We start from the raw sequence: 15,907 nt of genomic DNA on the forward strand, positions 1-15,907 counted from the left end.
TTTATTACTTTGCCAGGACAGTTCATGGTAAAGTTAAACAGTATATGAACATAAAAAGCATATGTTAATGTACAAACAAAGACAATATTTAAATGGAGAGCTGAAACAGATCTTCGAAGCAGCTCCTGAGGTCCTATTCACCTTACGGGCCGGCGGCAAGGGCTGATGGGGAAAAAAAACATGTCACACCACCTTGCCTGTTCCACCCTCTCGTCTCATATTAACACGACTATACAACACTGCATGTGATTGGTGGTGGGGTTTTTCAGAGGATGGAAATAAAAGGCGACTGTGGACAGTTTGTGATTTTTTTTTTTACCAAGAACACCTTCAGGACGGACGACAACAGAGCTGCTGCTAATGATTGATTTGGAGGTTCACAGTCATGTGTTCTGGCTCCTTTGAAATAAGGTGGGACCGACATGCGGGGTTCATGGTGACCTTTCTGTCTGCTAGGCTTCACGTTTTCTGTTAGCATAATGCTACTCTGCAAGCGGGAAGTCATCGACATCAGCCTCCTACTTAAACTGTAAACTCGTGTATGTGACACATTTTCTCCAATAGATGCCAATATTTACACATCTACTGATATAGATTTCATTTTCACCTCAGTTTATTCACAAACGATGATTTACTGTTCTTTTGTTTTCATTTGATAACATCTTTAAAGTCATTCAGAATAATTTGACCTTTAGGCCACAAAAGGATGGATGCAAAACAAGCATTTCCTCCAGCCAAAGTTAAGGAGAGTTTTTTCAGCCAAATTATACCGAGAAGTGACAACAGCTTGTTTGTTCACTTGAAGGCAAGAAACGAGGCAACAAGTGCCAGCCAATCACAGAACAGTAGGTCGAGTTTGGAGTTACAATATTGGGGGAAACTGACGCCATTTTTCTTTTACTTTAAGTACATCAAGGTACAGTATAGGGACTTTTAGAAGTTAGACTGATTTTAAGCTTTTATACCAAAGTTAATTGTGAGCTAGAAAACCAAAACATTTCACTTTTGGGGAGGTTTCTGACAATTCTGACAAAATTTCCACATTTCTTATAGGTAATTGATTCAGTGATATTACATATTGATTTGTCCACCTTTGACTAGTGCTTGGTTGTTGTCTAGGAGAACCTGAGGGCCTCGGGTCAAAGGATTAACTGTGCGAACTGAACACTTCCAACGGTTTAGGAGCATCTGATCGATTATTCCCTCCATCAACTACACCTGATCAAATGTCCATTTTCAGAGTCACATGTCGATCAAACCCTAGTTCATTAGTTGACCTGTTGACCAAACAGCTGTCGATTGATTGGGTTTGATTGATTGACGACAGCTGATTGGCGTCCTGGCTGAGGAGGGGGAAGGGGCAGCTCTGTTGTTTGACATGAAACAGGAACAGGACATATCAACGATATCTGCTGAGGTGACTCGGTCGTCCATTTCTTCTACTTGTCGGCTTCTGTTTGTCCGAAATCAAACATTTGTGGAGCTCGGATCAGCCCACAGAGTTCCAGCTCCTCCTCCTTTTCTTTTTATTTCCCCCCCCCTTCCCTCTTGGATGTGTCGATGTTCCCAAGGACAAATAACAGAGCGTCTTTTTCCACAGAGCTGCCAATTGGAATGCAAAGCACACACCATTTATATAACATCTCTGCAGTGAGCTAGATAGAAGAGTATTACAGTTACGTCGGTACAACATTCAACAGAAACGAACAAGAGTAATTCAGCATTGTGACGCTGTTTCCTAAAGGAACAGATAACAGTCCCTGCTGCGGTCAGGCGCCTGAGGGCGGAGCCTAATGCTTCAGGGGTGGATGTGGACATTCTTCGGCTGTGAAGTGTTTTCCATCTTCAACTATTAAAAAAGAAAAAAAAAAAAGAAGAAGAAGAAAAAACACCAAGATGCCTCCCTTCATCTCTCACCAGGAGAGCAGGACAGAGAGAGAACCGAGGGAGAGCATTTCTTATGTTACATTGAGATAGAAGTAAGTATTCCTTAACACTGCATATCATTCTTCTGACAGACTCCATGACATTATTCACATTCAAACACGTTAAAAACAAACAAACAAACAAAAAACTGAAACAGCTCTGGTTTCCCTTATGATATGTATTGTTGAGCAGGGATGAGATGCAGATGATTTTTGTTATTATGTGCTGCTGAGACCCAGAACCCGTCACTGCCCTGAAGGCTTGTCTGACTTTCTTTCTTTTTTTTTCTTTTTTCTTTTTTTAAATCATCTGCGCGAGGCAGAGCGATTTATTCAATCACTGGAACTTTTTCACATACAGTCATTACCTCCGAAAAACTCTGAGCTTCCAGGACCGCAGGTATGGAAAGACATTTGTGCCAACAATCAGGTGTCCGACTGAATTTTACCTTTAAATCAGGTTTTTCAGTTTGTGTCATTAGCAAACGTCTGATGAAGATTTGTCTGCAACTATTCTGGGGCTTCTGGTGTCGCCAACAAAATCCACATCAGTTAACAGACTTCCTCCTCTGTGTGCTGTTGTTTAAAGTCGGAGCCTTTAGAGACATTTTCTACGATCAGATCTAACAATCTCTGACGAGTCGTTCTCTCTGTTTCACTGCTCAGACATCCACCCAACTACAGTGCAGATTCATTCATTCGTTTGGTAGGGATGTTCAGATACACTCAACTCACTTTATAAAACAAGCTAACAAGCGCTGTCGACTGAGAAAAACGAGCGTCAGCGCCGTGTCGAGCCAACACCTTCCTTGTCCGTCTACGTGAGCGACAGAGAGGAAAACAGAATCGGGGTGCGGGTTAGGACGCTCCGAGTGGAAACTATGGAATCAGTCTGATTTAGCAGCTGATGCTCGCTCTCGGCTCGTGCTGTTAGAAAAGTTGCAACTTTAGCGACTTGCCAAACAGCTTCGAGTCTCAGCACTGCATGTGTCCAACCTCTAGTCCAAATATGAAAAGTAAAGTGCATGACCAAAATGTCAAACCAAGGCTTCAAAAGAGGTCCAGAAATCAAAGTGTACTTTTACTATTCAGACTAAACAAATACAACCCTGCTGGCACAAATGTCTTCATTTGAGTTCGACTGAGACGTCTCCTGTGCTCTTGACCGAGTCCAACAGATACTATTATTATTATTAAGGATGTTTACCTTTTGTGCTTCATTTCTTTAAAGCTAAACTTTTCAGCCTCCTCGTCTGGTTGCAGAAGCTTCAGAGCTACTTTTCAAGGGTTCAGTATGTTTAAGTGCTTCAGTCTGTTTTGTACCCTTTTCATTTTTTTCTGGATTTTGATCCTGCAGGGAGAGCTGGGTAGTGAGGGATCTGGGTCCTATTAGTGGATAAAATGGAGGTTATTTCTTATTGTTGAGTGTCATGTGTGACCTCAGCTGTGTGGAGAAAAGCAGCTTTCTAGGATCATCTTTTAATTTCACCTCCTCTGATGTAAAACACACCGCCTGTTTCCCTGCCAATGAGATTAAGAGCTCAGTTGGATCGGCTGTCCAAAGAGAGGCTTCACTCGACTGCACTTCTCAGGGGGGTTCAAAAGTCATCTGGAATCTCCTTTTGCATCGTTAAATGTAGCTTACACTGTCAAGTCTGAAGAGCAAGGCGAACGTTCAGAGAGGGATCTGTGCATCCCGCTCCACCGTGTGCTTTCTACATAGTGTACAATCATCCCGAACCCACATAGTCCGGTCATCAGTGTGTTTTAAGGGTTGCACTGCCCTCACCCCCACCGCCAACATGTTTCACCAGTTCAATCAAGACACTTCTGAAAAGGGAGAGTGGGTTGAGGAGCTCCGTTTATAAGGCCATAACGGAGCCAACGTGCGTTCAGTTGGTAGAACAAGCTGTTAGCTGTGGATACACACTCAGTCGACCGACAGTGTAAAGACAGCAAGCATTTAAAGAGGGGGAGATGTGTTAGCAACAGCAACTTTTTTTTTTTTTTGTAGTTTTGGCCATAATCCTTGCGAGTAGTTAATTTGTCCTCACCGTCGTATTAGGTCAAAGTTAATGTTCATTTAATGTCGCTTTAAGCTGGAAGTTGATTCTCTCTCACAGCAAAGAGAGAACAGAACAATAGCACAACGGTTACATTATGTTTTGTTGTGAATGTGGGAAGATTCCCAACTGGAAAGACAAAACCTGGACTGGATTTAGGGTCTTAGCGGAAAGGCTAAAGCTAGGCTAACTGTTTAAGGTTGAAGGTTTCCGGTCTGTTTAACACTTACACTTTGACTGTTCAGCCATAAGTATTACAGCACGTCATGAAATGAGTTTGGTTAGTGTTGTGAATATTTATCAGCTTAAAAAAAATCATAGTAGTATCAGCGCCCTGCAGACTTTTGACTTCAGCTCAAAGTAAAACGTTTACAGGACAACCACGTCATGTCGGTGAAAATGGGCTCAATAAATAGCAAGTAGACCATCGTGAATCCAAACTTATTTCACATTGTACACGAGGACGCCCAATACTCACGATGTCTTAGCATGTGGGTCAACGAATCTGCTTTTGAGACTGGTAATCGGCCCAGAGGACGATAATAAAGTGCGTCATGGTATGAGTTGAATCACGGTTAAAGTGGAGAGTAAGAGAAAGGCGTCCTCTGTGATCACAGCCTGCTGCAGAAAAGAATCTCCGGCATCTTTTTCAGCAACCTAATTGAACAGATTTGTTTAGACAGTGAGGTAAACGGATCGAGTGAGGGGATACAGACGCTAAATGAGTTGATCTCATAGGCTGACTTCTTCTAAATCTAATCTCGCACGACGGCTCTCGACTAGACGGCGAGTTAAAGAGACGCGGTCGGTCTGATGAGTGTGTATCAAAGGCTTCTGCTGTTGTGCTTCCCTCCTTTGAGGAAACAGTTGAACAGACTCGGCTGTCGATATGGAGAGAGACGCTTTGCATTCTGGCGGTGTGGATGTACACGCACTCATGAAGTGTTATAAAAGACAGAAACTGTTTTAAATATAGGAACAAATATAAAATATTAGACTTCCATAATGTCTATATGCAATAACATTCTAGATAACTTTTCGAGGGACTTACAATTCAGTCCCCGCTTTGAACCTTAACGTATCGCCTCAAAGGTAATATTTAAGACAATGAAAAAAGCACCACAAAATTCATCATAGAAACAGAGATCTAACCATACAATGGTATGTACAGTGTACGTATGCCAACAATACGAGAGATGAAGAGATGAAGACGGAGGGAGAGAGAGAGAGAGAGAGAGAGAGAGAGAGCGAGAGAGAGAGAGAGAGAGAGAGAGAGAGAGAGGAGTAAAACCACGTATCACTCCCGTCATGCAGATAAGAATTTACACAGGAGACCTGAGGAGTATCAACTCTGGCGGATTCTGTCACAGTCCCGGTCCCAGAGACGCCACACCAAATAAGAGCTTAATTCAGAATTATACACAAAGAACTGATCCTTTGACGCCTCCGTGTCAACATTTTCTTTTCAAGGAGGAAATATTTGGGGAGAAAACTAGGAAGAGGATGTAAAGATAACGTAATACCAAGCAAAGGAGAAAAGTCAAGGGATTATAGGAGGTTCGGAGCCGTGCCCGGCAGTTCCTTTTTTCTCTTTTTTGTGCAAAGGAATGTCAGAGAGAGTTTTGGAGTCACCCGTGGGTCCCTCCTAGGGCTCATCGCTGGGTGGCGTGGCTGTAGCCCCCTCTGTGTCGTCTGTGGACTCTGGTGACTCAGCAGCAGGGACGTCCTCGGTGGTGCTGTCCTTACTGCTGGGACTGGCTGCCGCCTCCGCCGAAGTGCTGCCGCTGCTCCTGCCACGGCTGCTGCTGCTGCTGCTGCTGCTACCACTGCTGCCGTCACTACTGCTGCTGCCGCCGCCGCTGCTGCTGCTGCTGCTGCTGCTGCTGCTCTGACCGTCTTGCCCCTCTGAGTTTTCCAGCATCTCCTGGATGAGTGGGGGCATGGAACCAGGGATCTCCATCTTCAAAGAAATGACCCGCTCGGCTCCTGCAACACAGAGATGAGGGCGATTAATGTGGCGGATCAAAGTTTGGTTTTAATTAAAAAAAAAAAAGTCAAAAGGTTTGTCACTGCAGTGTGGCTACTTTTAGAAGAGTTATGGAAAAAGTGTTTCTTGTCTCATGAATGTAGTTTTACACCTCGACATCAGGTCCACCTCTGAGGATTTCTGTAATGTTTTCAAACCCTTAAAAACAACAACAGGAGCCTGTCAGTGACAAAAACCAGACATCTAACCTGTTAGTCATTTAGACCCCACCAAGGATCTCACTCCTGGATCACAAACAGTTTCCCAAAATGCAGGATGCAACTCAACAGAATCTCCTATAGCCTCCTTGTCTCTATTCTTATTGCATTATTGACCCATCGCCATGACAACAAAGCAAGCTCCATCTACTGATCATGAAGATGAGCCAAAGTAAAAGGTCAAAACTTTCATACAATTAAATTTACTGAACACAGAGTCTGTATTTGTTTCTCGTTTGAAATGTTTAAAGGTAAATTAAGGCCGGCTGATTGGCTGGTTTTTCATGCTCGGAGGAACCTCTAAATTAAACATCAATAATTGAACTTATAAAGTGAATTTCAAAGGCAAAGTTAAGCTGCTTTTAAAAGACGCCAAATGAAAAGGAGAAAATAAAACCAGAATAAAACCAAAGAGTGATACACAGAATAAGTGTTTCTTAAACACACACACACACACACACACACACACACACACACACACAGAGGATTATGAGACAAATAAGAGCAGCACAAACAGAAAACTTATCAGTAAGAAGATAAGCTGCTAAAGCAGCAGGATAAACCTACGTAACCGGACAAAAAGGAGAGTGTAAAAGACACAGGATATACAGACAGACACAGAGGGGATCAAGTCCAGGGTCGTCTACAGTAACATCTTCAGGCAGGTCATCCTAAAGTCAGGGGGCGGGGGGGTCTGCAGAGTGTACGCAGGCTCATACAGAGTTAAAGGCTCAGCACGATGAGCCGGTCCAGAATGTGCATTAAAAGTTAGAGAGTTCAAATCCGCATCAGGCAGCCAGTTAATGTGAGGTTACGTGCTCGCTGTAACGGAGGAGTTCTGCTGGGAACTAAACACCATCTACATGTTTGTTTCATGCTCCACGATTGGCTGCAGGGGAAACACAACCACTGCCTTCAAAATAAAACGCCATCGTGATGCGGTTTAAGCGACCAAAGCTGGAGTTTATTTGAAAAGAAGGAGTACTGTACTTTGTATTTAGGTCTCCACAGATCCCGCCCATAAGGGGGGATAGAGGGGAAAGCTTTCTGGGGCCAATCACACGGGGGAGGGCCCGTGGAGGTTAGCAAACACACAGTCCATCCTGATTTAAAGCAACAATGACCACATGTTATGTTTTTAAACACACGTTTTATTTATTGGAGCTGTCATTTTCCAAGCTGTGAGCACAAACAGCACGTGATGGGACAAAGGCTCTACAACGCTGGAGCTTTTGTTTTTTCTTCAATCTGCCATATTGAGCAATCAATATTTATTTGAGTCTTTTTCCTCGCCAGCTAACAACACGCAGGTCGACCTCTGAATGGACCCTTTATGTTATATTGATGGACACTTTTAGTCTGGCCATTCAAACACAAGTTGATCTACTATAATGAGGCACATTAAGCCGCTACAGCCGCTTCGATCTGCTGGAGCAACACCAAACATTTTTGTACAAATGAGTAATGTGGACCTAAAGAGCCCAGTTACTGTAAAAGTGGGTGGACAAACGAGGCTGTGACTGGAAATGTCTTGAACTGTGCACAACAGAGATTTGCCAAATGTGCAGGGATGTGGAAGTGCATTTCTTCCTCATTGTGTCAACATTGCAGAAGTACAGTAGGGTTATTCTTACCTTACGGGACTGCGTGTTGTGCAATATTAAGTGATGTCACATACCTTTAGCGCTGATGCTGCGCAGGTCTGTGATCTTCATCAGGGTTTTGGGGAACATGTGAGGTTTGCTGGGCCGACGCTTCCTCACGTAGATCTTCAGAGCCTCCAACAGGGGCTCCTGGAGCTGGTCCACCTTCGAGGGCTCCTCCAGGTCCTGACGGTCTGCACGCACACACACACACACACACACAAATCCAGTCAAACTTGTGGTTCGACTGTGACAAATTTATTTCTGCGGCTTTATCTGATTGAGACGAGCTGCAGGCAGACGAGCATGTAACGCAACATGAAGCAGAGTTTATCTCATTATGTCAACTCATTTACTGAAGGGGAGATTCTGAAAATGAGATAAGTTGAGCAGAAAAGTAATTTGAATCCTTTCGTTTGAGCGCTGATAACGGAGGATTTTAAAGTCTCAAAGCAACAACTGAACTCCTCTGACGTATCGGCTGATGTCTCATTCAAAGTTCTGCAGCCACGCAGAGCCCAGGTTTCTGCACACTGAGGAGTAACACAGCACCTGTCCTCTGAACCTCCCTTCAGCACAAAGTACATTAGGCGCTATATTAAGGAGCTGCACATCATCACTTGTGATCTGACGGGATTTCAGCTCTCTGATAGGATCAGATATTGAGAATAGGTTATCAGAAAAGCAAATAAAGGATCCTGAAATTGGGACACGTCAGGTCACCCACTTCTGGTTTTGATTTGTGGGTCAAAACTTCAATTAATTCAAGTTTCTTAAGGAACACATGTTCTGCCTGACAACACCAACACACTGTAACATTGTGTTTTAAGTATCAATTCCTTCCTCTTTTTGGCTGGAGTAACACAGAGTCAGACCCCTCTACATTTACCCCACATCAAATCAGATCCAGTCCAAGCCACCAAGCCGCCTTCAGTCTCCACTTACTGTGCGATCTCAAAAGGAGTGACCCAGGAGGGGTTGAGTTGGGTTTGACATGATTTGATTTATCTTAAAAGACAATTCTTCTTCTCTAGAGAGAAGATTTACTGCTTCTTTCAGTGTCCGATGTTGTGGTGAAAATTGTTTTTGACAAGGAGAGGACAAAATAACTGAAAAGTATATTCACAAATAAGTAATGAAACTGCAAGACTACAGGATTAAAAAACTTCAAACTACAGGTTTTTTCATCATTTTTCATTTTTCATGTCTTAACACATGAAAGATATCAACTTCCTCGTGTAGGTAAGGAAGTCCTTTTTTTAAGTCCTTCAAACAGGAAATAAAGAAACATGAAGATGAAACACAGAAGAGGTGGCTCTGACCTTAAACACACACCCACACTTCCTGACTCGTCCATTAGGTGGCAGTGTGAGCGCTGGAATCTGCAGGTGGAGGTGTGCGCGTACAGATTCAATCAGGAGCGTCTCACACTGTCCCTGGATTATGCAAGAGCCGGTAATATGTGCTGAGGCTCAGAGGCTTCAGAACTGGACTATATACTGGAGAATAAAAAGCCTGCTGAGGTGCAGGAGGGCTGGATCTACAGTACAGTATGTGACTGTCTGTATGTGTGTGTGTGTGTGTGTGTGTGTGTGTGTGCCTGTGCATGTGTATCCTGACATAAGAGATTGTGTATTCTGGTGCAAAACAAGCAGAGCGAGATTTTTTTTCCACAGGGAGGTTGAAAAACTGATGCTGCTGTGACACACCTTGTCATCCCCCCCGACACACACACACACACACACACACACGTTTGTCAGTCAGGATTGTGCTGCCTCACTGATATCAACCTGTGTTTGACCTGGTTTCAGACTCCTGTGGAGCCTGGCTTACTTTCCTGCCAAACTGAGCTGCAGCTCCGCTCGATTTTTAACAGGAAGAATCAATACGGACTGAAGATGTAGAAGAGAGAGCAGTGGAGCTTAATGTGGAGCGCATTCGTTCCTTCATTCCACTTGATTATCTTTCATATCAGTTTATATCTCTACATCTGCGTTTAAGATAAATATATGATGCAATCATGCTGCAAAATCCTTTTAATTCAATGTGTCAAATATACAAACTGAGCAAGTGTTGCACGATTTTGCAGACAGGCGCAGATCTAATCGGCTCGAGCTGCAGTTGTCTGAAAGTCTCCTCATGATAGTTTTCATAATGTTTGAAAAAAAATGCTAAAACTTTGCATTTATCTGTACTATTTCAATCTCTGCAGGACAATATTACCCTGCATTAGCCTTTCTCCCCCCACGATTTGCAGAAGCCATTTGCTCTAAAATAAATTGTCCTCATCTTTCACGTGGAATCCAAACCAGTGATGACGGCCACTCAAGTCAAATGTTGCAAGTTCCTCCTCTGTATGTGCTGCAGGCGCGCCAGCAGTGCTCGCACCTGCAAGGATAAATTCAAACTTTGCAAAAGTGGCTGCAGCTTCTTCTTCGCTCTGCTGCCACACCAAGGCACCAGACTCTCTTGAAAGTCTTTCCATCCATAACATCCTCTGCTCTCATTTTTCAGTCATTGTCATTTTTTCTGTTTGAAGTGTACTTTTTTTTTTTCAGTGTGGAATTCAAGCTAAGGTAAGACCTGAAGTTGAACCAGCCTGTAAATCTTCAAGGACATCCTCTACAGCAACTCCAAGGAAAGTGCTTTTGTTAAGACTAACAATACATGGTGCACATATGCTGAGATAAACTCCAAACATCTGCAACATCTGCAGGTGCTCTCACACTTTAGAGCTGAAAATATACAGAATCTCCCTTTACATACATTATAATCAGACGTGCCGATGGACCGAGGTGACCAAAGAGAGAGAGTGAGAGAGAGTGAGTGAGAGAATGAACAATCAAGTGAGAGAGTGAGTGAACGAGTGAGTGAGCGAGAGAGTGAGAGTGAGTGAGTGAGCGAGAGAGAGTGAGAGTGAACAAGTGAGTGAGTGAGCGAGAGAGTGAGTGAGAGAGTGAGTGAGTGAGTGAGAGTGAGCGAGAGAGTGAGCGAGAGAGTTAGTGAGAGTGAGAGAGAGAGTGAACAAGTGAGTGAGCGAGCGAGAGAGTGAGAGTGAGTGAGTGAGTGAGTGAGAGAGAGAGAGAGTGTGAACGAGTAAGTGAGTGAGCAAGAGAGTGAACGAGTGAGTGAGTGAGAGAGTGAGTGAATGAGTAAGCGAGAGAGAGAGAGAGAGAGAGAGAGAGAAAGAAAGTGAGTGAACGAGTGAGTGAGTGAGTGAGTGAGAGAGTGAGTGAACGAGTGAGTGAGCGAGAGAGAGAGAGAGAGGGAGTGAACGAGTGAGTGAGAGAGAGGGAGTGCACATTATAAAACTACTTGTGACTGTTTTGTGCTCTTTATTCTATACTGTGAAAATGTCCAGTGAGAACTTCATTGGTATGAAAGCTTTAAATGCCACAGCGTTGGACTCCAACATCCATCTAAATTACAGCCTACAGAACCTCTCGTGCACACTGCTTTAAAAACGAGTTACGGGATCTGTTGGTGCTGATCTCCTCTTCTGCTCATTGAATCTTTTTGAGATTTATTATGTTTTTAATTATTTATTCAGTAAAAAGTTGAATTTAAAGTTTGAACTGCAGCAGTATGATCAGGCACGCCTCGCACATGCTTCTTAATATCTATGTCCTTTTCTTTCCATCTGAGTTCATATCCCTTCTGCCCTGCTGTCTCCAACCCTCCCTTCACTAAATGCCCCGGCTCGCCCACCTCCAGAGATGAGACAGATGGCGCTGAGGAGGCCTGTCTCCGTGTCGTCCATCTCTATGGGCAGCAGCTGGTTGGCAAATGTGAACACCAAGTCGGTGAGCGGGCCGAAGCCAGCGTTGTGCATCTGCGTTCGGTTGAGGGTGAGCCCGTCGGAGAAGGTCATGGTGTCCTGGTCCGGGGTGTATCTGGTACAGATGCGCAGGATCTGTGGAAGGAACCAGAAGTCAGCAGGAATGAGTGGACAGAAAACTTTGTGACATTCAGAGAATTGATCTGAGCTTTAAGTTCCTGTTTTGTTTTGTGCAAATCTGACAAGCAGTAGCAATCTGAAGCTTGGAAAGCTGCAGGAGTGTGAACGCCTTTCACAGCCGTACATGCCTTCTCTGAAGACGGTTTGTATGAATGTGTAGCCCTGAACAAATATAGGCTGTTTTTTTAAGCCACAGACCTTCAAATAACTGCAAACTGGCATGAATTGATGGTTCATTCAAGAATATAATTACTGTAAAAGTGAAAAAGGTTCTGAACTTCTGACACAAGCCGGAGGACAAATTCCTTTTTATTTTTGTTTTAAGTTGCTTTTTTTTTTTTAAAGACTTTTTTTTTTTGCCTTTATACATGGGCGTGCAACATTAGCGCTAGGCTACCAGGCACCCCTTGACTCGCTCTTTTATGGTTCTTTAATGCTCACAAAACTCCTGAAAACTTCAGGGGGAGCTGGAGTTAGAAAGCAACAGGAAGTATTCAGGAAAATTCCCCGTGAGCGAGCGGTGACGTTTATATGGCACACGACTCATGACTGCATGCAGGCGACCACTGTGATCTCTATATACGTTAGGCGAATGCTTCATTATGTTTTTCAGTCCACCAGTATGTTCTTTTCCGCTCTGAAGCTTCAGTGATTGCGACGAAATTGGGAATTTATTCAGCTGCACATAAATCTGACATAAAGGCAAAACTAGTGTCGGTGCATTATCTGGCATTTCTACGTTGTTCTTGCCTTCTTTTTATTCCCCAGAATACAGCAGCATATGAGTGACTGCTAATCTGAGAAGTCAGACTCCAGTGTGAGACTGTGTGTCCCAAACCTCAACCAAGTCTGACAAGTTTCCATAAAGAGCAATCAAAACCAACATGAGCAAAATAACAATGACCTTCCATTCACTCATAGAGAATAACCTCTGTGTACCCTGCTGCACTGTGTGTGTGTGTGTGTGTGTGTGTGTGTGTGTGTGTACACCTAATGAAGCCACTGATGCTGATGTGAAGCTCTTTGAAGCTATTTGAGTGGGCTGGCTCTGACAGTGAGTGGCAGGCGTGTCTGCAACATGAAACAGAATAAAACATGGCTACTGGCGGTGACTAGCACCGGCTGGCCAGGCCTGCGCTCACTCTCTCACACACACACACACACACACACACACACACACACACACACACACACACACACACACACACACACACACACACACACACACACACACACACATAGTGTTTGATCTTTCGCTCTGACACTCCCTCACCCGGCCCTTGTGCACAATATGTACGCCCTTCACCACAGAATTGAGCTGGTGAGCGGATGTTGATGGCTGAGCGAGAGCCAGAAAGTCATCACATCGCCGGCCTTCAACTTCTCACCTCTGAGTCTCTGGGAGTTCACTTCACTGCTCTGTCACATCTGACAAGTACAACTGAGTCAACACAAACTGCACAGCCCATGCATTATCTCTGCACTGACACACAGACACTGCATGCAGAGCACACTGATCCTCATTTACATCAGCATTCATTTTAACCAGGTTGATATGATGAAGCTATTTTACATTTTACACCTCATATAAATATGCATCTTCATGCATTAATCATTAATTTGTATTCCCTCAGCCACATGCACATCATCTTGTACCCTGTGCCAACTCCTCTCTCAATTTTCAATTGTCTCTCGTTTGTCCTTTACGAGCAAATAAATCAACCTTCTCAGAGTGTTTATTCCCTCGAAGGACGCCCTCTATGAAGTGTTAAGTTTGGGCGTTATCACTGAGTATATATTATTCATATTCACACGATACAGATATCAGTAACAAGAGGAATATGCACGTTGCCAGCTTGTAGTTTTTTTAAGTGCAGTTACAAGATGTTAATAGTTTTTGTTGTTGTAACTGAACCAGGTCTGTGGTGGTGATTAATAAAGGACAATAAATACATCTGAACACCTGGAACCATTTTCCATTATATCTTTAGGTATAGATTTAAAAGTGTGTTGACAGCAGAAATACTAGTTGGTTAAAGTGATTGTTAATGTGTCTGTTGTTTTAGTCCCACAGCGCTGATGAAAAGCAAGCAGCGGCCCCAGGTCTTGATAAAATGAAGCCAACGCTCGAGTACAAAATCCTGCAGTTCAATCAATCAATCAATCAATCTTTATTTGTGTTGCGTCAATTCATAACAGGTGTTATCTGGAGACAAAAAAAAAGTGACCGTTTGAGGCTGGCTTCAGGAACGCCCAAAAAGCTGTTTTTACAGAAACATAAACATGTTTACAGCCTGGTTCAAAAAAACAAAATCTGTCTGATAGTAACTGTCCTCGAAGGCACACACTGCTCTGTTTTGATTTTAACGATATGTGTTATCAATAGTTGACCTGATTGACGATGGGCGCGATATCAGCTCCAGCTCTCAGCCTGTCGTGAGCTTGACTGAAAGTTAGGCTGAGACAGGATTTCCAACATGACAATAATGATCAATAATCCTCTGAGGCCCCTGCCGGACCTGATGGCTGACGTCACTCAGGCTTCCATTAAAATCTACAATCTACAAGGTTTTACTTCAGCCACCCACCACAAGTCGTCCAGTAAATAAATCTGCTCAGAAGGAGCAGCTCAGACGCCCTTCAGGCATGTGGACGGAAACCTGTTAATCCAGTTATCCAGGTTATATTAATAGTGCTCACTTCAGGATGATTTCTAAGGATTTACTTAGCTTTGGACTGAGTCTCATCACAAGCTTCAAAATAAAGAAGAACCCTACTGTCATCATCAGGCAAAAAAAGAAAGAAAAGAAAGCCCAGTTAGAGGCTGTAACTTTAGTGGGTGTATTTCCCTGCATGGACTACATCGAAGCGTGTCGGATGCAACTATGAAACTTCTGTGGCCATAATGTAAAAAAGGGCCATGTATGAAAACAAGAAGGTGTATTAGCATTACATGTAGCTGATTAGCTACATAGCAAACGTTACCCCAGGTAACACGACAGCCGGCTGTTTGGGAAAGTTAACTTTAGTGTGCCACTCTTCTGAAAGTGTTTCCAAACTTCTCAGCAGACATCATTTCATCTCCTTTTCCTGAAGTATGAAACCAACTGGTGCAGACTTGAGACTTGCATAATCATCACAGTGAAAATAAGCCATGCTTCTATTTTTGTCGGTTACATAATGGTAGATTTGGGTTGATGCAGCCGAATGTCTGGAAATGGAGCAGAATCAAAGAGGTCTCACGATGTGTCTGCTCCGTGTTTAAGCCCGACAACGTGGCATGACGTCAGCCCAGACACCGGAGGAGCGCTGCCTTCATGTGCAAACTCTCTTCGACTTGATTTTTTTGTTTCCCTTAAAAGTGTTTCGGCTCCACATGAAGAGGTGACGAGAACTGGAGCAAAGGAAACTTTAGCAGTCTGCTGCCTAATCCAACAATGTGAGACAGCTATCTGCAAGCTTCTTTAAGTGGTTGGCTGCTGCTCACTCCGTCAGGAGCTCAACTTCTGTCTGAGAGACGCTTGTTTGCCAAACTGGGTTAAAAATTTCTATTTATTTCAAACTACAACTTTAATGCAGACTTGGCGGGTTTGATATGAATTAGGGCAATCTTCACAAAGTTTCGTTAGCTGTAAATTAAGAGTTTGTACTGATGAATGTTAAATTAAAAAAGATACAATCTTATATTCCTCAGAGTTTTTAAAGTACTGGCTGTCAGCAGTGTTTGGCAGAAACAATGATTCAAAAAGCAGCGCTCGCTGGACGCTGGTAGCCGAATAGTTGCGCCCCATATACAGGGGATAAAGTCCCTCATGGGTTCAAATCCAACCTGGGCCCATTGCTGCATGCAATCCACTTCTGTCTCTTCCCAACATTTCCTGTCACTCTTCAGCTGTCCCAACTTATAAAGGCAACAAGGCCCCAATTTATACAGTTGTGCAAGTTGGTTAGTCACATTTTAATTAGCGTATCTGTTTTCTACATCATTCAGCAGTTTTTGAGAGAGAGAGAGAGAGAGAGAGAGGGGGGAATAACATGAAGGACAGGAGCCACAGGTCAGATATATAAACCTGT

At 43.5% G+C, this 15,907-nt stretch overlaps 1 protein-coding gene across 4 annotated transcripts in view; it reads right to left on the minus strand.

Moving 5' to 3' along the window:
- Positions 1–3,240: 3,240 nt before the first annotated feature.
- The window catches only part of LOC306839700 (retinoic acid receptor beta-like), a 163,630-nt gene continuing 150,963 nt past the window's right edge, over positions 3,241–15,907 (minus strand). For all 4 annotated transcript variants that reach the window (XM_079368538.1, XM_079368537.1, XM_079368536.1 and 1 more), the window contains 3 exons: positions 11,584–11,788; positions 7,911–8,069; positions 3,241–5,974 (listed from right to left, as the gene is read on the minus strand). In XM_079368538.1, the coding sequence (XP_079224664.1) occupies positions 5,634–5,974; positions 7,911–8,069; positions 11,584–11,788 (705 nt within the window). In that variant the 3' untranslated portion in view covers positions 3,241–5,633. The remainder of the gene's footprint in view (positions 5,975–7,910; positions 8,070–11,583; positions 11,789–15,907) is intronic.

Source organism: Symphodus melops (genome assembly GCF_947650265.1).
Source record: "Symphodus melops genome assembly, chromosome: 18".
NCBI classification, from domain to species: domain Eukaryota; kingdom Metazoa; phylum Chordata; class Actinopteri; order Labriformes; family Labridae; genus Symphodus; species Symphodus melops.